Source organism: Lepidothrix coronata, unplaced genomic scaffold, assembly GCF_001604755.1.
Source record: "Lepidothrix coronata isolate B3197 unplaced genomic scaffold, Lepidothrix_coronata-1.0 Scaffold74, whole genome shotgun sequence".
Taxonomy (NCBI): Eukaryota; Metazoa; Chordata; class Aves; order Passeriformes; family Pipridae; genus Lepidothrix; species Lepidothrix coronata.
Window position 1 is genome coordinate 2325274 of NW_016690254.1, and position 26686 is coordinate 2351959.

A 26686-nucleotide genomic window follows, 5' to 3' on the forward strand; every position below is an offset into this window, starting at 1 on the left:
CTTATGTGGTTATTGATCTGGAAAACTAATGAGCAGCCAAAGCAAGTCTGAACAGGGCTCTTTTGACTTATTACTGCTGTGAAATAAATTTTCATTTGTAATTATGTTTTCACAGACATTCTAGTAAGTTTTGATTGATGCTGCATGTTAACAAAGCAAAGTATCAATCTGCACAGGTTACCATCTCCAGAGAGGTCCTGGAGTTTTTATGGATTGCTGTACAAACATCTAAATTAGTACTGTATATATTTTAATAAAAAAGCCTGGGGAGGATTTATTAAAATATAAGATAGCGTTTGGAACCATGTACTCCTACCTTGTTACTTCAGAAAGCAATTAATAGCAAGATTAAGGAGCAGGTCCCTAAAACATGGCTTAGAAGAAGTTAGTTTGTCTGAATTCAGGAGACTGATTTCCAAAACCTTCATGAAGTTTCTATTAAGTCCCTGCGCCACTGACACTTTCAAGAGGGTTTCAATTTAATTTAAAACTCATTTCATATGTCATGTTTCTAAGTCACTGGTGACCACTGTAAGTAAAAGGAAATATTGCTTTTTATGTTCTCACCAGTTAAGATGAAGATACATAGGCCAGCATGCATCACTTATGAATACATTAACTTTCTAGCCTTGATGAATTCAGAAAAATCAAACCAAAAAACTAGGGACCCAAGAAGGCTACCCTTCCTGAAGAAATTGTGGAGTCACACCCAAAAGATGCAAAATAATGAACTGAGCTGGGAATGGCCCCTCCTACTGGTTCCATGTCATCAAATGCTTCAGGAAAAACAAGGAAGTTGTTGAAACATCTCCAGAGAAAGAAGCTCCTAATTGTTTCCTTCTCCAAATACCTTGTGTAGCTTTACCTATTTGTCATTACGCAGAGGGAGAAAACCACTTCTTAGCAAATTCCAGGAAGCTCTGTTTTATTTATCTTTTAAGGCTTTGATGTTTAACTGAGTCAACAATGTGACTTAATTAAAACACACCCATTATTTTTCAAGATATTTTGTGGAATTAAAAACACTTTCAAAAATGCCTGGTGTAGGTGTAAATCACAATAAAAATGGACTGTGCCACTCTTCTGCTTGTTACATATTGAGACACAGGAGGCCCAGAGACTGTTGATTTTGTGCTAAATTTTTTTAAGAGAAAAGAATAATTTTAAATGACCTTTCAGATCTGATCTTCAATGACAGAAGTTGCCCAGCAGGATGACATGTCAGTCAACAAGTTACCACTTTCCTCAACAGTGTCAAATGTTACAAAATGAGCATGTGTTTCTTGGAGGCTGTTTTTACAATCTATCAACTGGACATACCCAGTACCCTTTGTTTGCTACAGGAATTGATGCAGTTAAATCCTTAATGGGTCATTGTAACCAAAACAACAACGGCCTTTAACAAGAAGAGAGACTCAGTGTCCCTGTCCACAAAAAGGTATATACAAATTATATATAAAAAGAAAGATTTAGCTGGTTGTTATTTTGTCAAGGGATGTTTCACAAAGACAAGAGAAGGGTCTCTAAGAGAAGGTGAAAGAGAAGTTATATGAGAAAAGTCAAGGACAGTCGGGACAAGGACTATGAACGAAAATCCCATGATGTTGGTTTGAGAGAGCTGTTAGGCAGAGCATTGGTTAGGAAGAGGCTGGGAACTGTGAGAAGACCAGATGTTGTCACTCTGAACTATTGTGTGTCCCTTTTTGGCAGGGATCTCATCAGAAACACATCTAACTCATCAGCAATCTCTCTTTATGAGGAAAAAAACAACCCTGAAAACTTTAAATATTGATCTTTGGGCAAAGGGGAGCAATAGTACAGAACGCTTTCTGAATTCTTGCTCATGTGCCTTGTACGTTACCACTCAGCTACTGGGAAAAGTTAAGGCACTGAGAATTATTTGCATGTACTTCTACATCCTTGCAGAAATTCAGAGGCCTTTTCTCTGGTCATACCAGGTTACCCCCAGCCCTTTTTTAGTTGCCACTATCCCGCTCAGGATTTCTGTGATTGTGGAACAAAAACGACCATGAAAGTACTCTCACCACTCGTGAAAACAGGAACATAATTTAAGCATTTTTGGGTACTGAAACCCACAATGACATTTCTGCAGTGTGATATGGCTACTTTATTCACTGCCCATGAGTTCATAATTTGAGAGGATGCAAACCTCTGACAAATAATTACCGCTGAACACATCAATTTATGAATCTGTGGCCATCTTATAATAAGGCAGTCCTTAAACAGCTTGATCTGAAAACTTTCCATCCACTGCTGATACTGATCTGATGCATTTTCAAGGGCAATTTAATGACATTCTTAAAGTGTTCACACTGGTCTATATAAGGGCATGGAATCTGGCTCCCTGTGAAATGGGTGGCTGGCACATGACTGAACCACCACTGATGATGCTCTAGGGAGGAAGCAATAAGGCAAAATCTCAGTAACAGTCAGCCAAGCAACTAACTGCATTAATTTTAACAGACTTCTAAGAAAAAAACAAAGTGTTTTACTGAAGAAACCAGTTCAGTTGCTGTGCTTCATTCATTATTAAGCTTCCTGCTATAGGCCATACCCCTGCAGCCAGAATTGAAAAGAAAAGTGAGAGTCACGTCTTATATTCACTAAATTGCTGTGGCTGTTGTGACAGGTTCACTTTGGTTGAAAGGTGAATAACTGAGCTGAGGTTGTGTCAAAACAAAACAACTACCTGACTCAGTCTCCTGATGCAAGAATAATGAAAAGCAATTTGTTCTCATGTTAGCCTCGAAAAATGATTACATTCTGTGTACATCCGAGGATGATACATTGATTAAGACAACATCATTATTAACTCATTGATTTACTGCTTCAATTTCCATTGCGACCTTGATTTGATCACTGCTGCATTTATTAATAACCAATTCAAAAATAACAGTGTGTTCACTAATAAAGTTTATTAGTGTGTTCATTTATTTGAAATGTTCACTTGCTTACTCCTTTTAGTAACAACACTCCTAAGGTTTCAATTCTTATCAGTTTGCTTTTCCTGCTTGGAATGTACATCTCAAACTCCAAGAAACAGCTATTGACCTACCTGAGATCTGTTTGTCTCTCTCCAATTAAAAGTTTATCCCTTCACTTGTATTTAAAACCACAAAAAACCCCCCAAAAACAAAAAAAAGAAACATACTGAATGAACTTAGCAGAAAACAGTCCTTTCTGATTAAATCTGTTTGTGAAAGGTTTCCATCCGAAGGATACATTTGCAGCTGGGTTATAAATCCTGTGACCATCCCGACAGGCTATTTCCTGGATCAATTGCAATATCCAAGGAAAAAACCCAGATGTTATAGATATTTCAGCTTTTTGTAAGGGCCCTGGTGTTATATAATCCTTACCATTCTGTGATGCTCTTGTGTGCTCTAATTACAGAGGTTTCAATATCGATCGGATGGTACCTCATCCCTCGTAATTCCATGGCTTCATCTAATGCACCCACAACATAAAGTGCATCATGGCGTTCTGGTTGTAAAGGAAAAAAAAAGTCAATGATTCTATTCTTCAGTACATTAAATTACAAAAATGTTCACATTAAGAAATAAGTTAAATAAGTATAAGATAAGTTATCCTTAAATTTCTGAAACGCCAATGTGATTTCAGAACTAATGAGCATTTTCCATTACTGAGGTGCAATGAAGAGCAAAAAACAGAAGAAAGGAAGGAAGGCAGAAATACTATTCCCATTGGAAGAAGACAAAGGTGGAAATTTTTATTCAAAGACAGTGGCATAAATTCCTGTTTTTCTCCCAGGTGAATGTAGAACAGACTCATTCTTTTTTTAAGGTGCTCTAAATAGACAATAGGGTCCTTGTTTCTCTCTGTTTTTTTGAAAGAGAAAGGACAGATTTCATCCTAACAGTATGGCTAGGAACCCTACTTGGCCAACAGCCTCAACTGGTCAGCCCAGCCACCTCTGCTCGTGCCTTGTGCTTCCCAAAAATTATGGGAAAGTAATATTTTCCCAAGCGCAGACTTGGTGTACCTGGCAGTGCTGGTTCACTTACATGAGTACAAAAGACAAGGAATCTCATTAAAACAAGTAAGAAAATACTGCACCTTCCTGACAGAAACCCCCACACCCCACAGCTTCTCCTGCAGGCTACTGCTTGTGTTACATTTCAGTAACCAGCCCCGCAGGTTTAAAGACAGGAAAATCTGAGAAATGGACACCTTCTGTGAATAGGTTTATGACAGAGGAATTATGAGAGGAGGTGGTGGTCACAGGAGGGACAGGGCTCAGACTCCCACCAGGCTTTTTCTACCTGCGCAAATGCATTCCTGCGGACACAACTGCCAGAGCAAATGATGGCAGTTTCAGCTGCCTTTCATATTTTTCAAGTTGAAGCACTGGACACATTAACAGTGCCAAAATGTCATTGGTGGAGGGGATTTATAGCACCTGAGGGGGAGCAAAGGAAAAGCAACTGTTTAAGCAGGGAAATCTCACCCTCTCTTTTATTTTCTGATTATTTTAACTAAGGCTTTTTTGCAGTTCTACAGGTTTCACAGATTGAACTTGTCAGGTACCGCAGGTGCAGAGATGTGGTGTCAGCCTCAAAATAATCCAGATTATTTGCACAGACCTGGATGATGGGAAAGCTCTTACCTCCATTTGCATCTGTGAGTTCTGTTCTTCTCAGGAACCCGAGATAGCCAGTTCTAGCCCAAATAGTCTGTGTGTCTCCAAAGCTGAGTCTCGAATTAAAATGATCTGATTGCAAAGATTCATCTCCATAGATGGTAAAATACCCACTGGCGTTGTGAGTGCTGTGAACCCATATCTAAGTTAAAAGCAATTATACTGGTATTAATTAAAGTAGCTTTTGAGAATGAAGCAGTATTGAAAATTCTTGATGCAAATACTTTTAATTATAGCTAGAAAATACTATAAATGCCTATAGACCACAGTGCTCTTCCTATAGTTCCCCCCTCCTCGTTCAGTGTATTTACTCCGGCAGAGCATCCTCCATGAACACCAGATAGACAGATTATTTTAAAAGGTGGAACCCAGGGACCTACAGGGAAAGGTTCATTTCATCGAACTCAAGGCACCATGGAAATTTTTACTATTTCAAATTAATGAAATCTTACAGAAACATTCAAATTAGATTGTAGTTTTAATTATGACTAAACACATTCTTCATTTTGTTAACTAGATTTTTAACTGCTCGAAAACAACATTTTTTTTCCTCACTGTAGAAAAATAAAATAAATTTGAAAAACATATAGCCTTGCTAAACTCAGTTAATGTGAGTACTTCAGTGCAATGAAGCACAATGATTATAGAGAATAGCACTAGAAAACCATCTAGCTGAAATTAGACTAATCAATAAACTTACTTTTCATGTAAGTTTCCATCAGAATTAGCAAAGCACCAAGTATAAAATACAGTTAGCAAATGCAGATTTTTTCATTTCTTTTAACTTAAGCTATTATTAGCATTTAGCAAGTATGTTACTAGCAATTTTAATAATGATATAAATATTGTGCTCCACACTTTATATACTATAAAGATCAGTAGAATTCACTATTTTCTTAACTGGGCATTTGATAAGATGTATTATAGGAAATCATTAGCATGCATGACAATAGCTTTACCTCTGCAATTTAGTTCAGAGCATACAAAGTTCAAGTTCTCATGACTCACCTCACCAAGATGAGAATCTCCTAAGGGTCCCTTTGTTTCTGGATTAGCAATAATGATACGTACTCCTGGCAGGATCTATTGAAAGAAAACATGAGGTAGTAAGAAAGCAGGTACTGGCTTATGCAATCATATTCTGACTCTTTGTCCCCAAAGAACCTTCATTAAAAACTAGAAGAAATCCTTAAAAAGTTAAAGTAGACTTATAACATAAAAAACTAAAATAATCCATAGATATAATAAATTCTGAGATATCTGGGAAGTGCGACAAAACTTCTCTTTGTGAAAGTCGTCCACCAAACGTTCATCTACAATACAAAAATCCTACCAAATGGCCCCAGTTGCTCTGAGAGTACACATTAGGACAGACAAACCCCCCAGTGCTACCCACATGAACCTTTGGCCTGAAAAAAGAAGCCAGAGGAATTATGCAAACTCTTCAGGATGATGAGATGATCTCATGTAAGTGATGTTTAACCACTGCAGAGATAGATGTTAAAACCTTAAAATAGAAAAGGAAGCATCCTCTGACTACTAATGTTTGCAGAGCTATGGACAGAAAGCTTTAGATGAGCATCCACAGCATCAAGAGCCATCGATGAGCAGGGAGTGCCTCAGGGGCTCAGTGCAGCACCGATGGCATGTTTTCTTCCTCCCAAAGGCAGAGCACACTTAGCTGTAGACCTCGGTCACCAGCACATGGCCAGACACTGCAGCCAGAGGCAGAGCTGAGAGCAGCACCCCATCTCTGTGAGCTGGTCCTGTGTCCTCACCTGTCCCCACAGCGATGTCACCTCTGCAAGTGATCAGTAGCCCATGAGTTCAGTGTTGGTCATCTCTAACCAGTTCTTAGTGGAGGTAGGTCTACCTTGAGAGAACTGCCTGCACCAGTATCACATTTGCTGGCTGTTTCAAGAGTGAGATGCAGTGGATGAAATACCTTCTTTTTGCATAAAAGAAGGAAATGATTTTTACACAAAAGAGGGAGGTACAGCTTCTGAGAGGGCAGTAACGCAAAAGTTACCACTGTTGTGCTGTAACCTCAACAGTAAAGGAAGGACATCAATCTGCACAGCTGATAACGCCTTCCCCAGCACTACTTTTATGCAAAAATGAACAGAAATGGATATTTAGTGAAAACATTTACTATAAAAGGTACATGTAAATCCTCTTGCAGTACTTACTTTTCCAGACTCCATGAGAGGCAAACTATGTGGAGATCCTCTTTCGACTAAACGAACTCTGTAAAATACACGTAAAATAATATGCATAATACATAGTTGCGTTTATTTGCTTTTCATTAACATTTATTTCTAAAAGGAATGGTTAATGGTTGAGGAGTTTAATGCTATTTCAGGAAGAGATGAAGCTTATATCCTGTAGAACATAATCAGACTCAATGTTTTATATTAGTCAAGACTTATGCCTGGGAAAATAATGAAAAAAAGATGTGTGTGAACGTTTTCTTAAATAATAAATTCTTCAAATGTAGTTGGTGCCTTTTATTTGGTTTTGATAGATTTGATAAATGGAATTCCATGCAAAAATTTATTCACAACAAGAGGGATCTAAAATACTGATTTCCCAAAGGAACATCATAAAAGCCAGGGCACAAACACAAAAGCATGTGAGCTGAGTGAGCAACCACATTCCACAAGTATCTAACAGTTAAAATCAAAATCATATCAAAATAACTCATAATCTGGCCTCAGCTTCAAATCTGCATTTGCAATATTTTCATTGTTTTCAATGGACAGTGGTTGATAAACATTTTAATATTAAGAAAAATAATTTAATGAAAAATGTTATTACTACTGTTATTTCTCTGAGTGTGGCTTTCTGGTCCTCTCTCTTCCTTAGAGAAATTATTTTCCCATTAAAGCAACAGGAATAGCATCTCTCCTTTAGTGGTGTGATGGTCTGAAAGGAAATATCTCATTTAACCTTAGCAAAGTACTCAGCAGGTTAGAATGGAAGAGACTTTCAGATCCTAAAATAGCTGATGATCTCAGCCAACAGATGGCAAAGAAAATTTGGTAACATCTAGGTATTCTTGTATTCTAAGTAAGTAACTTAAAAGTTCTAACAACCATGAAAACCTTAATCTTCCCATTCATGAAAATTATTCATAATCCACTTAACCAAGCTAAATCTGGACTGGTGTCCAAAGAGCTGCTCTTACCTCTCTCCTCCACTCAGTTCCTGATACTAGAAAGGAAAAAAACAATACAAGATGCCTAAAAACCAACCCTGTAAAAGGTAAAGATGAAACACCAGAAGACAAGAAGACATAGCTGGGAGCAGATGGGTGGAGACCTGGATCCAGTTAAGCTGCTCATAAAACTGCAGTCTGTTAGGAGCAGTCACGATAGATCTTTTTTGGACTGTTTTGAGGTCTTTTTATAGCCAGAGTACCACAGTGCTCAGTTTGGGAAAGGAGAGATGAGACGCAGAGAGACCCCAGTTTGAAGTCCCTTTGGAGAAGAAGAAAGCTTTGGCAAGTTCAAACCCTCAACATAAAGGAGACGTAAAAAGATCTTTTTTTTTTTTTTCCCTTTTTTTTCCCACTATTTCTTTGCTCCAAGAGTCTTCTATAAAAGATAGGACTGTTGAGGTCAAGGGAGGAATAGTGAATAGTGTTTTATCTGCAGTTCTAGAAAGTCTCTCAACCTTGATGGATGGGGCAGGGCTAAGCCCTGAGACATTGCACATCAGTGGGAACAGCTCCTCACACTAGCAGAAAGATACAACCCAAATACCCAGCAATTTCAGATGGCTTTTCCAAGTCATTCTGAGATGAAAAGGATGTAAAGTGCCCTACAAGGGGCACTTCCTGGAGCAGGCACAATTAGGCAGCTACAGCCTGACCTGCAAGGTGTGTAACAGGAACAACTTTCCAACATTTGTTCAACAGCCACAAAACTCTCAGACAGAGCCTGAAGCACTAATTGCCACTTCTGTGTGTTACCTTTAATGTTACATTGTCCTTGTTTTACACTGTCCTTGTTTTACTCTCTGAAACCTCTGTTGTGCTACAGGTGTGCACAAATGCCTGGGTTTTCTACAACATTTTCTGCTGAGCCTCCCACCAGCTGAAGAGCAGTAGAGCCCCCACTGGATTCACGGCAAAAGCTGTGAAGCTACAACATCCATCTGTTCATCCAGGGACACAGATATAGGGCACCAGAAACCCAGCTCACAGGAGCTTCACTAGAAGGTGTGTGTGCAAGGTTAAATTAATGGTAATCTACATCAGCCACACTTGTTTTGCTGTTCAAATGGCAGCCAAATCATAGGGATTTAGGAGTATTCAGCAAAGGTTGTAAAAATAACTCCCTGTATATTGAAATGACATGAAATATTTCAAAAACCAGTTGTTACTAATGCCTACATATTTCTGCCTTTGTATACATTTCTTTGTTCTGTAAAATCCATATTAGTGTAGAAACAGAAAATGTCTTGAACTGAGTTTTTCCAAACAACTGATATCTCTATCTTGCAATAGATATTTGCAGAGAGGTAGCTATTCTTGGAAGAACTAGTCATCATCTTATCCACTTGGTACCTCCTTTAACAGGCAGTTATCTTACCTATTATTTATGAACATTTGTCAAATGGAGATGATCTTAAAAAAAAGACAATTTAATAAACCTCAGCCATAAGCACTGTTAAGAGGGATGGTGTAACCAAGGTCAGGAACTACTTTATATAATTTAAGATACATTTAAAGACAATTCTATTTGGATAACAGTAGCAAAAAAACCTCTGGGGCAGGAAAACTGTATGTCAGAACTGTCCAGCTGCCCAGAGATACTGCTGGCCTTTGTTCCCTTCCCATCATTAAGACATTTTCTCCGTGAAGTGTTGCTGAACTCCAGGCCTAGCAAAAATCACATATAATGAAGTGATACATTCAATAGTCAATGGCATTGAGTACTGGAAATGAATCAACAGTCATAAATCTGACAACCTCCTCTTTGCTTTCAGCATCTGTGCTTCTCATCTTGTTCTTATTATCACCATCATAGTCTTCTAGTTTCTTTCTCCACCTATTTCATTTAGCCTTGTCTGATTTTTTAGCACATGATGATCCAGAAGGTGCAATTTCTCAGTTTCCAGCTCTGTTAAACCTCTCCCACTCTTTGCTCACCACCTCAAATCCCTACAGAGTTCTCATGGCAGTGCACTAAATATAGAAACGGCATTTCCTGGAGGTTTTCTGCAAGGGTCCTGTTAGCACTCAAACCATTGGATTCCTTTTTAAAAAGTTTCTGCTAAGCTCACAATCCATTTGGGAACATGCTGTTAAACCTCTAAGAAATCCAAACTAATAAAAGATATTTTGCCACAAAGAGATTTCAAAAAAATATAAGTTAGACATGACATTCTGATGCTACTAGCTTTTATCTGCATATTTAATTTTAAATCTGTAATAGTCTTATTAAATCTACTGGGATTAGATACTGTGAATAAATTATGGCTATTAGGCAATAATTTTTAAAATTAGTTTTACTGTGCCTCAGCATAAAATATTCAATTGTTCCCACTCTTTCCCAAGAGATTTCCACTTTTCCACTAACAAACACAGACAGTAGACACACTTGAGAGCTTCTTTGCTTCCCTTCTAAGTGAACAGCATCACTATCAAGGCTGGTCTGATGATTAAGAATTGGTCTGGTAGGCAAACTGAAAACGGAGAATACCCTGTCAGACCCCTAATAAGAACCTCTCCGAATTACAGCTCCTTACAGTCTCCTTAGGACAATGTTAGCAAATCGTCTCCAAATTCACAAATAATCATAACGTGCTCCCAGGCAGCAGAGGTCCAGAAAGGGCAAGTCCTGTTTCTCTGCAGTGCTCCAGCCATTCTTTGTTAGGAGTGAAAACAGCCTCTTACGAAGTGAGTACAAAGCCTTCCCACTGCTTTCTGCTGCCTTCAAGTCTTGCTGGGAAGGGCAGAGGAGAACGTGGCAGTAGAGCCAGACTGGGCAAAGAGCCTGAAAATCAAGTGGATGGGAGAAAACATGCTGCCTTTGGGCGTGAAAGATACTTTTGCACCTTCTGGTGGTTTGCAGCCAAGCTGAGAGGGAAAACATAAATGAGAGACCCAATCTAGGGCAGACACGGGGTTTCTCTCCCACCAAAATGTATGATTGAAGGAGAGAGAGAGAAGATGAATTAAGAATTGTTTCACTGTTGCAAAGCCATAAGCAATGATGATATGCAATGAATCTGTAATATTTACACAGAATAGTATAGGAGAGTATATTTTTCATAATTCTTTTCCACTGGTCCTTAAGAATTTTTTCTTAAAAAGAGATCTGTACAGTTGAGAAAGCTGCCTATGTTTCAAAGTCTGGCTACCAGGTTTTAATAGGGAATACAGCTACTCCACCAGTATATGCCAAACTTCTTTTCTTGCTACAATTTAATATATTGAACAGATTTCATCTTTAAACCAAACACTTACTATAGAAAAGTAGGAATGAAATCTGACTTCAGAACAAAAACTGGACAGCTATAGCTAACTGGGCACTGTAATCACTGTGCAGCAAAGGGCTCTTGAAATAGAGTAATGATGTCTTTCTGCCCAACTATCTTATACGAAACTGTAAATTTTGCTTATGCTCCTTTTTAGATCTGGTCCATTTTGGTGATGAAAACTCTCCAAAATATACTGCACAGCTTGCAAGTACTTCACACTAATCAGAGAGTTTGTCAGCAGAGCTATTAAATATTGCTTTGGGAATCTGCAGGGGCTGGCGTGTGTGGAGTGGTACCAACCAACACTACAGGGCCAAAACTGGGCAATCCTTCAAAGCTGGCTGTGCTGTGGTTCTGAGAAAGACTTTGGAATCTGTGATTCTAATAGAGATGGAAAGAAGCTATGAGGTCATCCAAGTCTTGCTCTCTGCCAAAAAAAGATTGCTCCCTGCAGTGCACTTTTGAGTGCTTTGTCTGCTCCTGTTACAGTATTTCAAATGATGGGGCTTCTTCCACGTCCCTTCAGAGCTTACTTCTCAGCTGAATTTATTTCAATTCAGGAACCTTTTTCGCTTTGCAATGCTTGGCATGAACCAATCTTAGCTTCCTCTTGTTATTTCTTACTACCTCTCCACGTCCAATTCAAAAGAGCTCTTCCCAGTGTGCCTTTTCTTTTTCAATATAACTCAGCTGAAGAGATTGACTTTTACCCTAACACTTGGCCAAACCCCACGTCTTGAACTTTTTTCTTTCCTTTATAGCCATTCCCTCAAAGCTGAGCTATGGTAACTGCTCTCCTTCTCCCTGCCCATGTGCCAGCATCTTCTGTCTGCTGGGCTTGGGCACTGGAGCACTTCCACCATCTCCAGCTCGTATTTCTCTGCCTACCCCACCAACCCTTCCTCCTCTCTGGAGCAGTCTGTTTTCATACCATGTCACTTTGCAGTCATGTCAGCTTGGAAGTCCAACTTTTTGGTTTCTTTACTACCAGCTATTTTGCCATCTGATTTCTTTCAGTGGCTGTTTGGGGATGTAACTACTCTTGAACACAAAGCCTAGAGGAAACCAGGTAGGATGTGATGAACATATAACCTAATATATAGATTGAAAATACAAAGTATATAAGTCCCCTCCTTGCCCACAGTCTTTCAGTGGCAGAAAGCAACAGCCAGTGGTCTCTGGCCTCATTCCAGGCCTATTTCTTAAGTTTTCCTGCTGATTGTCATCTTACATTAGAAGTTAAGCTTGTGGGGGGAAAGTGGATATTTTCTTATCCTTAAAGAAATTCATGGTTTGAAAATTTTTGTGCATTAAACTGGAACAGAAAAAGTTAAATATACACAGAAGTTGTAAATGGAATCTGAAAAAAATGTGGTAGGTTGGAAAAAGGTTATTTATGTTTAATGTTTTGAGTTTTTTGTTTTGTTTTGAAATTAAGTTAATTAACTCTTCAAACTGAAAATGCTTTAGCCACCATCAAGAACAAAACCTCAAAAGTTACAGTAATGGGTTTTGATCACTCTAAGTATTCTAAATTTTCCTTAAGCTGAAGGAAAATTTCCTTCAGCTTTTCAATTAGCTGAAAAAGATCTGTCAAAACTGACTCTTCTGAATTCAACACAATGGTCTTCCTGGTGAAAAAAAAGACAACACCTAATTCACTAGAAATTGTAACCAAAATCTAATTGCAAAGCATTTAATGCCAGAGATCCTTTATGTTGCTATATCCACAGTGACTTCCCAGTTCTGGCTCAAATGACTAAGAACTATTGCCATCAACAACACCTTTCAGACATATATTGCTTCCCAGTGCTGAGATGGTGCCTGGATAAGACTGATGGTGGGAATGGGCTGATGCAGCCTGTTCTCATTTTCTGTAGTTAGAAGGATGGGCACTGTAGGTAACACTGGGATCCTGGACTGGGGTCAGGGCTCTTTGACTCTCAAGATTTTCAGTGCATTTTCTCTTTACTCAAAGAACTAAATGTTTCTACATAAACTGTTGCAGAATTAAGTCAATTAGCTCATTGTACCAAAAAATGGAAATATGGATCAAAGGACATAAGCTCTGCCTTCCAAATTGACATACACGGTTCAAATAACCAGACCAGAAAAATAGGAAAATTGCACAGCTGAATACGTAGGGTGAAGGGGAAATCTAGATAATGAAGAAGTTTCCCTGCATCATCCTGATTTCCTCAGAGCAGTTTTTCTCACATGACATGATAAATTCAGATAACGGATAAACACAACTGAGACTGAAAAGGGGCTTCTGGATTGAGGCAAACTTCAACCAACGAAATGAAAAACCATTAAATCTTATGTATGTCTAGGACATATTTTAATCCTGTTAATTTGATAATCAACAAGAATTAGCACTAAATCACTTCCTTTAATGTTAGGAATACTTCACTATAAACCTAAATTACACTTCATGTGCCAAATTCCCCGAGGTCAAAAGAAAATAGCTTCCAATCCTTCAGATGACTGAACAAAGCTGCAGGAAAGGTTATACAACTATTTAAGACAGTTCAGAAAGCTGCAAAGGGATCAAAATGAGGCAGGAACTCTGGTTCAGGAAGGGAATACTCAAAGCTTCACAGATTAAAAAAGGCAATAGCAATTTTATCATAAAAGACTATAGGAATATGTAAAAAAAGTAAGTCACAGTTATGTCTGTTTTCAGCCTTGAAGTACTTTAAAATATTCAGCTTTCATTACACATTAAATTTGTTTAAATTAACTTTGCACATTGTGTAAAGCACAATACACAACTATTTCAAGAGAACGCAGTGGACTAGGGCTCTGAAGAATTTGGTCTCCTGCCTTGCACCTCCTGAGCCCCATCAGGCACAGCATCACCTTTCTCTGTGCTTCAGGTTCACATTTGCAAAACCAAGCCTAATTACTGCTCTAGCTGTTACCTTTTTATTCAGATTACAAACCTCTCAGGAGATGGTGTTTATCACTAATTGTTTTTGCAGCACTTTTCATAATCACAGTTGTGATCTGACAATTCTGTTTAATGCAATATGCTTTTTCTATTTTGCAACCCTTTGTCTTCCCAGTTCTAATTGAGAGAAAGAGACTCTACATATAGGGAAAACTTTCATTATAACGAATTTGGGATATGAAAAATGCCCTCAACTAATGGAATTAGATTATTTGTTGTTAACAAATTATGGAAATTATTTTAGCTTTGCCAATGAAATATTCATATTCCACATTCACACGATGTAATCAAAGGTGGAACTTCTGAAATCAAATATTTTTTCTTTAACCTGTCCCCTTATCTTGTACAACCTCCAAAATTCCTACCACCAGCTGACTCACAATGCATTTTTGGGGAAGAAGTTGCAAAAATTTCTATTTAAAAACAACCAGGGACATTTCCTGTGCGTGGAACACTAAAACATGGAGCTACTTTTCCAGCTGAATCAAAACTGCAGATGAGCACTCTGAAGAAAAGGTCAGCAGTGCCACGAGCAGCAGTGCCTTGTACACCTGCAAGCACTGAAAAGGGACTGTCCTGCCACAGGAAACTTGCTGGGAACACTGGCTGAGCTTCCCAAGATTCTTTGGTTAAGCAAACCATCCTCTGCAAGCAGACACTTCTAGTATATGCCACACTAAAAAGGTTATGTGAGGCTTGAGGCAACGTATTAAGGACTACTGAAGGGAGCCATTTAAGAGGATATTACATCTCTAACCAAGTTAGTGACATACCCTTACATAAATAAAGGATACTTTTACTGTTCAGAGCTCTCCTTCCCAAGCCTAACCATTCAGTATTCCTTCAGTGAGACTTTTCTGACAGCAGGAGCCAAACGAGTGCCTGAGGCTAGCAAGCTGGAGTGGGTCCCAAAGGTGACAGAGCCCATTTCCCAGGGGTAACCACCATCATACCACCCTCTGCTGAATTATTTGTCACAAAAAACTGACAGCATGTGGGATGGCAAAAGCCCTGTCCTCCTGCAAAGGCTGGCAAGAGAAGAGAGGAAAGGAAAGAGGAATGGAGAGCACTTAAGCAGCTCCGCCTCTTACAGCACACTACAATCTGTGTCTAGGCCTGCAGAAGCTACAAAGCCTTGTTCCAAATTTTACATGTATTCATTAAGTATTTTTCCTTCCAAAGCAGATGCCTTGTGAAATGCACTCTAAGGCAGCAGTATGGGAAAGCAGCACTTTTTCCTCCACTACTGAAAAAGTAAATGTACCCTATGCTGATCACTTTTGGCATTTTTAAAGAGTCCCTGTTTAGTGTTCCATTAGCAGTATATTCCAAAGTGAGAGAAAACAGATTATGTTTCGGAATACGTTATCTGTAAAAATCAAATACATAATACATTTTTTTGTAAAGAAAATGGAAGAATGGAAATTCCATGTTATTAAGACACTCCTGTAGCTGTGCAGCTAGACTCATGGCAAACTCTGGGAGACTGAAAAAAAGAAGTATGGCTTGTAGGGAACAAAAAAGGAAGACTTTTTAATAAATCTTTCTCAGAAATGTGAGCAGCCAGATTGTTTTATCAATTCCCAGATTCCATGAGAAGCATAACTGAAAGAGTAACCTGCAACACCAAAGAAGCCCAGTACACCCAGAAATGGGAAATTGTTTTATTTTTTAACCGTGTCAGACACTCTTAAGGAATAAACATGTTGGTGTATTTTCATGAGATAGAAATTTAATAAACAGTAAAATTCCTAATAATTTACTGAAATTTAATTATTTCAGTAAAGTTATTGGGAAGTTAAAAACTGGTTTGGAAAAACAAAGGAAAATGGAAACATTTTCCATTTAGTTCTTTTACTTGTACTTGAAGAATGACATGTAAATGGCACTTGCAGACAACAACACAAATGTTCAACTGCAGTTCACCTACTTTCCTGGAAAGCTGCAGCTTTTCTTTTTCCCTTTGTCTTTGTCTTACTTGGTACACATAACAGTATTCTCTTTCCCCTAAGCCCTCCAGGGAAATATAACTGGAATTTCTTGATTTCTAGTTAAAGTATGCTAAACCACATCCTCTCTCAAAGACCATATTTAGAGCCAACTCATATTGTCCTGTTTCACTAAAGTCATAAAATACTTATCCCTTGAAGATGACTTTATCAAGGAAGAAACAGACCTGCTTCAAGGGAGGAAATACTTCAATAGCTAGTAATCTTGCCTTAGAAAGCAAAGCAATTACTTTGTAGGGTTCCCACCCCCATAGTTATTGGATGTTTCTGCCTTTCTCCTGCCCTGCAATAGAAGCTGTGTTGTGCCTGGAAAAATGAAGCATCTTTCAAAGCTTTTTAAATAGATACATTTACAAATTTTGTTATAATTCAATTCTTATGTGGAAACACTGCAATTCCTTGAAAAATATTTGCTTCTCTTCAGTTTTCCAGGTCATCAGCTTTATTCCTAATAACTCACTATTCAGCACATCAAGTCTCTTAGTTTGTTCCCCAGTACACTCAGGAACAGCAAGAGAGAACCCTTCCTCCATTCTAGGTAGACCAGGAACTTCTACAAGTCAGAATGAGAAGTGTTCATATGATGCTTATCAGCCCAAATTAACTTTTTTTTCTGGGAGATTTGTTTCCCATAGATCCAAAACAGTGCCAAGGGGATTTTTGAGATAGCAGTGTTTGCACGGCAGAAAAAAACCCCAATGCTGCTAAAAGGCAAAGGTTGTATCTTCTGAGTAAAAACATGAAGGAGGGTTTTGCCAACACCATGACAAACAGCCTAAACTCTCAAATGAGATTCAGCAAATTAATGGCAAAATGCGCAAAAGCCAGGCATTTCTACAGACTCCTCAAAACCAAACTGCATCAGTTCTTACCATACTTGTATCTTTGAGGGACTCAGGTTTTATTTTAAAGACCTCAGGTCCTCCTCCTCTATTGACTCCTCAAACTGAGTTACCTCTATTGACTTCATAACGGTGGAAGTCTTTTCCCTTTTTTATGAAAAAAACTGTTTCTACAGATAACAGAAAACCCCCAAACAGCTAAAGTAACAGACAATCCTAAAAAAAGCATGAGTGATGTGTGAAATTTGGAATTGGAGCCACCCATATGAGAAGATCTTTGAAGCTCAAGATGGCCAGAACGGTGGTGTTGGAGGTAGTACTTGACAATTCCATTTGCAAAACGAGCTTATTGCAAAGCATTCTGAGGCTGATGCTGGGGGGTGCCTATGTTTTGAACAATTTACCAGGTATGTAGCACTTTACATCTCAAAATACTCTATGCCTTTTCCCTACCCAATTTCTCTGCAAGGGAAAAGGTGGCTGGGTGTCAAAAGAGTGTAATAATAGATTTTAACTACCCCTTTGGACCCCACACAGTGAATAATTGAGGACTGGGATTTTCTTTAAGCTGTAACTGGGTTTTGTAGGCTGGAAAGGAGCTGGAAAAGCCCTGCTCTCCAGCATCAAGGGAGCACTCTTCAAAGTTCCTCTTTTGCAACCATTGGCTTTCAAGTATGATTAATCAATTAAAGTTTCACAGAAGGTAACTATTTTACTGTCATTTCCATTAGCACATCTCCTTCCGACACACCTCCCCCCCATCTCTTTTCCCTACTATGTGACTATAAAATGGTTCTCCTCCACGCTGTGACTGTGCTACAGAGCACTGCTGTGGCTACAGCTTAGCCAACAATTTAGCTAAGTAGTTTTTTGTCTGGTAACTCTGTAATAAGAGTATTTTTCAAGGTAGATGGAATAGAAGTGTTTGAGAATAAAATAAAAAAGCTCCCGTGGCTTTGTTGCTTGGTATTACCCAAAACAATGTATACACAACATGAAAGTTTCAGTAAAATACAGAGGAGAAGGATAAACAACTGACAGCCAGAATAAAAGGCTATTTTTCTGCTCCTGCATGAAGTCTGAAATGCTGGCATATATTAAAATGAAGCCAAAGCCTTAACTGATTCCTTTTGACAGAGCCTGGATTTGAGTCTGGGCTCAGTGTATAAGCAATCTATAAAAATAAATCCTAAGTAACTGTTTTCTCATATCTTTGAAACACTACAAGTGTTGTCTCTTTTCTTGGGGAATGAGATTCAGAATTTCCATCCTCTGAAATCACCTTTCTCAGGAAGACAACGAAGGACGTTCAAAGGTCTCTGAATACCCCCAAAATCCAAAATAAAATATTAGGCTTAGCACAATGTACAAATGACTTCCTGAGAAATCAAGTCTGCTAATGACTTCAATATATACAAGGTCACTTTTTTTTTAAAGAGATAGACTAATTTGCATCACTCCAAGAAAATGTCAGCGACCACATGAGAAGACACCTATTTGTGCAGCTCCACAGACTGCTTGTTTAATAAATAGAGAGGGTGATCAGGTTAAAATAATTGTTCTAATGATGGAGTGGGAGTATTTAAATGAGAGAATATAGATATCACAAGGCACACATTGAATAACAGCTAGACTCAAAAATTAATAACTTGAACACAAATACACCCTGTACTTTTCCTGTCCTTTTAAAATAAACTCTGATATCAAAGTAGATTTTTTCTTGCTCCAGTTAGGGCAGAATGATGGTTTTTATATTCTTTTTTTTTCTTTATGGATAAGATTTTACTATAGAGGAGAATATTAGGATGCAAGCGGATGTTTATCTTTACAGGATTTGCATGGAATTGAAACTTTAGGAGAAGATCAATGATCTCCCTCGGCCATCACCATATGGATCCTTCAGCTCACTATTTAAAATTTCTGAGGAAATCTTCCATACAGCATTTAAAATATGAAAGATATAGATACACAGGAAAAGAAATACTGATGTCAAAAATCAGAGAAAAAAATTCAAAACAGTCAAAATATTTCAATGATTTTCATCCTATTTTATTCCTTATTCATACCAGTTTAGTTTCAAGATAATTTCGAAATCTAAATTAGCAGATTAAAACAGTAACATTTTGAAAACATCTTTGAATGATTCTAAAAGAAAATATGGTTTAGGATATTTGCAAATACGTTGAAACACTTGAAAATCCAATCTGACCTGCTGCAGAACAATTAAAAATGTTTTTGCCCTGTGAAAGAAAAAAATATTTTGGAATCACTTGAGGTCTATTCTCAGTTTGATGAATTGGTTTGTTTTGCCATTAAATAACTTTTCTACCAAGAACTAATCCACTGTTAAGGATGAGGAGGTTATGAAATGTTTCTACTAATATCATACATATATTTTTTTGCTGGACATTTTTAATTTTATAAACATATGTACATATTGTTTTAGAACAACCTTGATAAGAGGGATACTTGGGCTTTAAACGTACATCTTTACTGGTACACAAGGCTTCAAATGCTAACAAAGTCAACAACTTTTAAGTATAGGGTGTTTTGGTATGATTAGAAAGGGCTTTCTCTCTCTCTCTTTTATCTTCCAAGCACTTCTCAGCTTTTAGCATATTTAGGTATCTTGCACCTAACCACTTGAAAAGCTTTCTGAGGAGAACATGACTGGCCTAAAATGATGATGGAATGATCTGAAAACCAGCACTTTAGATAGCAGGACAAGAATATGTATATATTTATTCTATTCATTTTTCTCTTTTACGGGGAAATGGGAATAAAATTGTTTTCCCAGAGGCAGAGAAATGCAGCAATGACCTGACAGGATGCTCATGCCTGGAGTTCTGCTGCCTCTGCCCTCCCTGCAGATGCCAGATCATGCACCAGGAAGCATTAATCCACCTACTTTGCTTTTTGGACCTGAGTTAACCTCTCTAAACCGCACTTCACTGCAGTGCAGAGGCATATCACCCACTTGGTGGATAACTCAGGAGTCTTCTCCTGTTTTTTACTAAAAGCCCACGTGGGACTTGCCTGTCTTTGCTCACTCTTTCTTGGCCATCCTGAGGACACTCTGACTTTTAGAAAATCAGTAAGATGCCAACTACAACAATGCTGATGACCTGCCACCAAGAGCAAGCCAGAGCTGTATATTCTTGCTTTTAGGACGCTACTCAATTTCCAAAAAAAAGCTATCCTAATGCCATTTGAGACAGTACAGGGTGCCTTGGACATCTCATTAGGACTAGCAAATACAATGTGAGCTCCATGGGAGACCCTGCGGGAGCAGCTGTAGCATCTAGAACTGCATTAGATGCTCACAGTCAGGCAGTCAAGCCTTTTTCCAGTATCAGAACCGATGCCAGCCACTGACCAACTGGTTGCACCCCTTGGTACAAGTTTCCTGAACTTCCAGGTGAGCCCAGTACTATGGTCAGAGTCCCAGCAGCTAAACCAATGGGTTGGTAGCTCAAAACCACACAGAGACACACAAAAAGGTGTTTGAAAAACTCCACCCTCATCTAGGAAGCAAATCATGCAAATCCAGTGAGAGCTGGGAGGAATCATCTCATCTGGTTGACCAACCACCCCTAGATCTCCACACAGATTGTACATAGCACAGGTATTTTGACCTAAACTCCTATAAAAAAATGACATTTTCCTAAGCTGTGAAGTATGCAAATACATCATTACCAGATGAGCTTGAAATAGTTGTATTCGAACTGGTTATTATTTTTATAGATGTGACTAGGATTTGAATAATTTCAGAGATTCAGCTGTTTTTTGAAGCAACTAAAAGTGTTATCATGCCAAGAAAAAAAAATTGTGTTCTGTCTTTTTCAAACTTTGGAAAACCTACTCTAAAATGTAAATGATGAAAAACATTTTCCCACATTAAGTGTACAGTGTAAATTTTTCATATTTTTGGGGTGCAAAGACTCAGTGGGTTGTTAGTACACGGTCTCACAGTGATGTACAGCAATCTTTCAGTTATTGTTTAGTACTAGGGACATTCAGTTCTACTAAAATGGTTAGAAGCAGAAAGTGTGAAGAGACTTTGTCAAATAAAGTTGTTTTCTTCCCTAATTTATGACCCATGAATCTAATTCTAAATTCTACAGGATTGGGTAAATGAGGCACAGCTTTAATCCATCAAATTAAAATCTACATTACCACAATATGAGAACCAACTCTAAAGATCATCTTTTATGTTCTGTAGAACTTGTCACTAACTATAAATTAAGACACTGCAAAGTCTGATTTCGATAATGATGCCTACTTCTCAATGACATACTAAGGCAGGGAAATACTATACCCATGGTTTATGCAACTTTTATAAACAGTAAATCTTAATTCTTCTACATATATACTTATTTTTATTATTTATTATTTTTACTAACTGTGAATGTTGCTTTCTCTTTCTGTAGAAAAGGCCTATTTTCTTCTAGGTTGAGTATGACCACAAACTGTCTCTCCACAGCACTGCAGTTGCTGCTCCAGGAACACCAAGTTTCTGGGGCTGGGTTATGCAAATAGTTGTAGTTCCAAAGGACAGATCAAACATAAGTGTTTTTATTGATAACATTGTGTGCAAAAGGAACAAAGAAACAGTGAGTCAAGTATCTTGCAGCTCCTTTCTTCTACCTGCCAAACTCAATGTGCAACAAGGAAATATGTGTATGTGTATCTGACTTAACCACCCAGGGGGTAATTTGGGCCTGCAGTGCCCTGAGGTTTGCACTCTGCGAGCTGAGTGGGTCACTTTGATATAGCCAAAGTTGGTGTTCACCTAAGGGGAGCAAATTCTCTGTTAAGCTTTTAAGAAGGATGAAAGAAAAATAACAGAAAAAAAGCCCTATTTGGATAATGATTTTTTTTTAAGGGAACCAGGACTGTTAACTAAATGTTCTCCTTTTCCAGAGTTCATAGAAAACTTTTTCTTTTGTTACAGTTTTATAAAGACACTCCTGCTATAATTTTGACCAGATTATTGGAAAACTGAAATATATGTGCATGGGTAGTTTTTAAAGTTACACATGAAATCTCAAGTTTCTCTCCAGTCGCTAAGTTCTCACTTCTTGCGTACAGATCTAACACTAAAGATTAAACTGGAAAATGCCCACAAATACAGAATGTGGTTGCTCACAGTGGCTGAAACCAATAGTCCCTCATAGTCCAACAGCATTAAGAATTGCACCAAACCCCCCCGTGGTCTCCTCCCTGTCTAACAGCTGCCAACCCAGGAGAAACACCTCTGTGAAGCTAAGAGGCCCAACAGAACTTCAATTCCTATGGACTGGCTGGGGTCCACTACCTGAATACAAGTGTCATGAAATCCTGATGGCAATAAAGGCAGGGAATCCTATTAGTCATTGCAGTGGTGGTGTCATATGCTTCAGTTTTATCAATGGTAAAATTAACCAACCAGCTAATACAGAATCCTAGAATCACAGAATGTCTCTGTCTGCTTGCTGGTGGGAGTTAGAACAAAATGAGAATTACAAAGGTTTCCAGGGTCTTTGAGGTGTGCTGTAAGTGGTTTCCTTGTTAGAAAGTCTGTTAATTGTGTGTATTAGAGAAAAAGAAAAAGGTGGTTCCAACCTGTCATGCCTCAGTGCCCTCATATCAACATACACTGTGGTGGGATCTGGTCCAGATGTTCCCTGTAAACAACAACATCAGCTAATCAGAACCTGAAGGCTGGGAGAAGAAAAGAGTTTTACCCCCCCAGATAACCAAACGTTAATTCCAGTGCTAATTATGCTAATCAAATGACAAGTTATATTTAAGCAATTCATCAGTCAAAGCTCAGCTTTACAGAATCAGAACAAGCACTGGAAAACATACCTACCGTCAGGTACATGTTACCTTGGGGGTCGGGAAAACATCAAGCAGTCAAACTACTGAACCAACACATGTCAACATAGGTTTTATTTGCTACAAAAGGCCAAGTAATCAGCACATGGATACATACAAAACATGTTAAACACATTTTGCCATATAAAGGAAGGCGGAAATTGCTGAGGAGACACAGTTTAATGGCAGAAGCACATGGTCAGGAATGTGAAGCATGGTTTACTGAAAGTCTTCCATACATGCAACAGAGAATATACTTGAAGCTAAAGATAGTAAAGGTAGCACGCATGACATGAACCAATCTGGACTGAAGGTCTGTAAGCAATTATTCTGTTCCTTTTCAGTCTTCCACTGCATAATTTAAACCCTTGCTTTATGTCACAATATTTAGTTACTTGAAAACTGGCAGACTAATTTTAGTTTCCTTCCATGCAGAGATGATACAGTCTTTAGGCCTTTCCACCCACAGATTTTCTGCAGTTTTGTAGCCTGCTATGATATGCCCTTATCCAAAACTTCAAACTCATCACCACTGAACATCATGTGAATTCTCAATGCTGCAGGCTAGGGCTCTTTTCTCTGCTGCAAACCTCATGCTACTGCTAAGCAGAAAGCTAGAAGAAAAGCACAACTCCATTTTGGAACACTGGGACTTGGAAATCTTCTTTTCAGCAGAGGAATTAACCTAACCTTGGTGAACTTCAGGTGCACAAACTCCTTTATCAGTTATTTAGATGTTTAGTACTTTAAATAGCAGGCAACATCAACTCCTCGTGATTTCTGTCCCATTTGAGACATATTGTAGAGTATAATTCTTCACAATAGGAATATCTAGGGCTAAATTTTACATTTCTGCAGTGCTGGCTGATAGTTTCACAATTTTTGAGCACCAAAAATCGCAACAGACATCCACAAATAGCTAATTTTTGTATCTAAAGGGGAAAAGAGTTACCACTACCAACTGATACTTACTGTACAGGTACTGATTATGACCCACCACCAGAGGAAAACAAGAGTAATAGAGCTGCACATGCATGTTAGCCTCTTTAGCTTGTTATACACAATACAAGATACAATATCCTCTCTAGCTATTAACGACACGATTTTCAGTCTACTAGTAAACTCAGCAGTGTAACAGACTAGTGCTGAGTGGAGAGCTTATTTGAAATATATGCAATGTTAAAAAGAAAAAAACAAAACCAAGGAAAAGTTGGTTATTTTTAAAAATAAAACTAAACCTGAATTGATTTGTAAAATAATGGAAACAGTCAAGTTTGAAAATCAAAGACAATCACTATGGTATTTATTATTTTCAGAGTGAATGAAATAGTTACAACGGACAGATAATATCTGATGAAACCTGCATCCAGGACTTATTTATAATTTCACAGAAGGATCTGAAAATCCCCAAATCTCCAGACTCAATTTCTAGTCTGTCCCACTGTTGGAAGCTGATAGGTGGGTATTGAGGGAACATGAAAATCCCCTACCTGCTCGGCCAGCTTCCCCAGCCTGTGAGGCTATAGCAGCAGGAATAGCAGGGATAAGGGAGAGAAGGAAAGAAGGTAACACAAGACGAAAATAATAATAAAAAAATGGGAATGAAGGGTGGGAGAAAATAAAAAGAGGAGAATGCAAAAAGCAGGGAGTAAAATAAAAAGAAAAACAATGTCAAATACAGGAATTTTACAAATTAACCATTATACCATTAAAGGTTAAAAAAAGTAAAAAATGAGGTGTCAACATTTTAGTAGAGCAACAGAAGAGACAGCTGTAGACTGCTAACCTTGGACAAACAGACTTAAATGGTTTTAGGACACTACAGACAATGTTGTTAGTGGAAAACGTGTCTAAAATACTGGGTTTTTTGTTGTTTTTGTTCCTGAAGTTATTAAATATTGTGGCCCTGCTATTTTAATGCACATACATTGAGATTGAGTTCCAGGTCTGCCATTTCACTACTAATAGAAGTTTGTAAGCGATGTCCTCTGGAAATCAAAGGTAAGCTTTCTTTTTGGAAAAAAATAAGATTAGTATACAATGGAGAAAGATACTTACACCTTCTTGCATACAGATTAACCTGATCCTAAAGTGAAGTAAAATAAAGCCTTCGTGCACAGTCTAACTACAAGACCATAAATAAATGGAGTCACTTCATAGCCCAATAATTCTTCATTCTCAATCTATTTTCTATGGTAAACAGTGTAATACATATAAAGAAGAGTAAAATTAAAAGCTGATAAAAACCCATCAGTACTCCACCACGAATGATAATGCAGCAAAGAGACAACAAAAAGCTCTGTGGTGACTAGTCCTAAGCCACTACTATCATGAAGAGCATCTAATAGCAGATGGCTGCAGTAGGATTTGCCCTACAACTTGTGAAAACAAACAGCTCTGAAAGCACCAGCATCCCACATCCTTCTCATCAAACTTCTGAATGCCAGCAGAGTTAAAAACTGCAGCATCATCTGCCACAGCAGCATCTTAAAATAGATTTATTTTGGATGCAGAGGAAGATGAAGCATTTAAAAAAATAGGACAGATCTGCTTATTACACTGATGCCCCAAAATAGTATTGCTAATAATTCAGGTTGAACACTGCAGTGTAACTGCAAGAATGCAGGAGAACTGCTGAAATCCAGCAGTTACATAATTCATTGCATGTGACTACACTGCAGGTCCCAGAAAGGACTTTGAGAGTACCAGAGTCTTATACGGCTCCTAACTACAGAATGGCTTGAGCAGTTGAAGTATGAGCCATGACCCTCTGCAGCCAGCTGCAGCTGGGATACTCTGAAAGCATTTCAAAAGAAGAAGAGTCTTAGCCAAGACCAGAGTGACTGACTCGATTTGCCTGTGTACATTTATTTTGCGAGACAGAGAGCATTTGTAATGCTGGTAACAGGAAAGAAACAACACAACTTCGGGTGTATTTGATCCTTACTTAGGATATGCTGGGTAGTGTTCAAGGAAACAGAATGGGACAAACATAATTTTCTGTCTGAAAACAAGTATATCATAAGTCACATCTCTTGGACTAAATAAATCTCCTGCCCATGCATAGGCTGTCACTGGTGAACCATCCCTGGGTCTGTGCAAACCTCTTCAATATGCCAGGCTTTTATTCTTTTTATTCTCTGGGAAAACACTGCAGGTCTAACTGCCTGAATAACTACCCCAACAAGTAGGGCTGTAGGGCTGACCACGTGCCAGGATTCAGTCCACAACTAATTTCCACTGAAGTTAAAGGCCAAGCTGCACGCTCTCCCCTACTTCCCTCCCCAGAGTTAAAAATCAGGAATTAGGGCAATCAGAAGTCCTAGGAATTTAAAAAAAACTATTGTTTTGGGGTTTGTTTAGATATCTAAGGATGTGGTCTCAGTGTTTACTCTGAGTCTACTTCTGCTCCAGTGATGCTCAGAAAAGGAATTTTTGGTGTACACTTGGCAATCTCACATACACAAGCACAGCAGCTGGAGCTGTGAAAAGAACTTTGCGGCATGACTCATAGTAAAGGTGGGAAAACAGAATCTGAGGGAACTCATCCAGAGCTATAGTACATTGCTAAATGTGAATCATACCTCTGACAAAGTGCATGGTCTCCTGCTGCACTCTTCGCAGACCTACCCTTTATTACTTTTAATATGGAAGATGCTCAAAAGGTGTAATCTATCACTAAGTAAAAAGAAGTATTAACTTTAATCCTTAAACTGACTAACAAAGATTCCTTTGCTAGACAAAGAGGAAAGGGTTCACTTCATATAACTTCAGCCATGAAAAAAGAAAGCATGTAGTATAAGGTAAGAAGTGTCTCCTGATAGTGATGAATCGTACCCCAAGATGGGCACCT

The 26686-nt window shown here is 38.4% G+C and overlaps 1 protein-coding gene across 4 annotated transcripts in view; it reads right to left on the reverse strand.

Annotated features, from left to right (window-relative positions):
* The window catches only part of DIP2C (disco interacting protein 2 homolog C), a 310204-nt gene that overhangs the window by 4639 nt on the left and 278879 nt on the right, over positions 1-26686 (reverse strand). For 2 of the 4 annotated variants that reach the window (XM_017819401.1, XM_017819399.1), the window contains 6 exons: positions 24324-24353; positions 22579-22640; positions 6871-6928; positions 5690-5764; positions 4649-4823; positions 3381-3504 (listed from right to left, as the gene is read on the reverse strand). In XM_017819401.1, coding sequence (XP_017674890.1) covers positions 3381-3504; positions 4649-4823; positions 5690-5764; positions 6871-6928; positions 22579-22640; positions 24324-24353 — 524 coding nt within the window. The remainder of the gene's footprint in view (positions 1-3380; positions 3505-4648; positions 4824-5689; positions 5765-6870; positions 6929-22578; positions 22641-24323; positions 24354-26686) is intronic. The other 2 variants (XM_017819402.1, XM_017819400.1) reach the window with 1 other exon arrangement.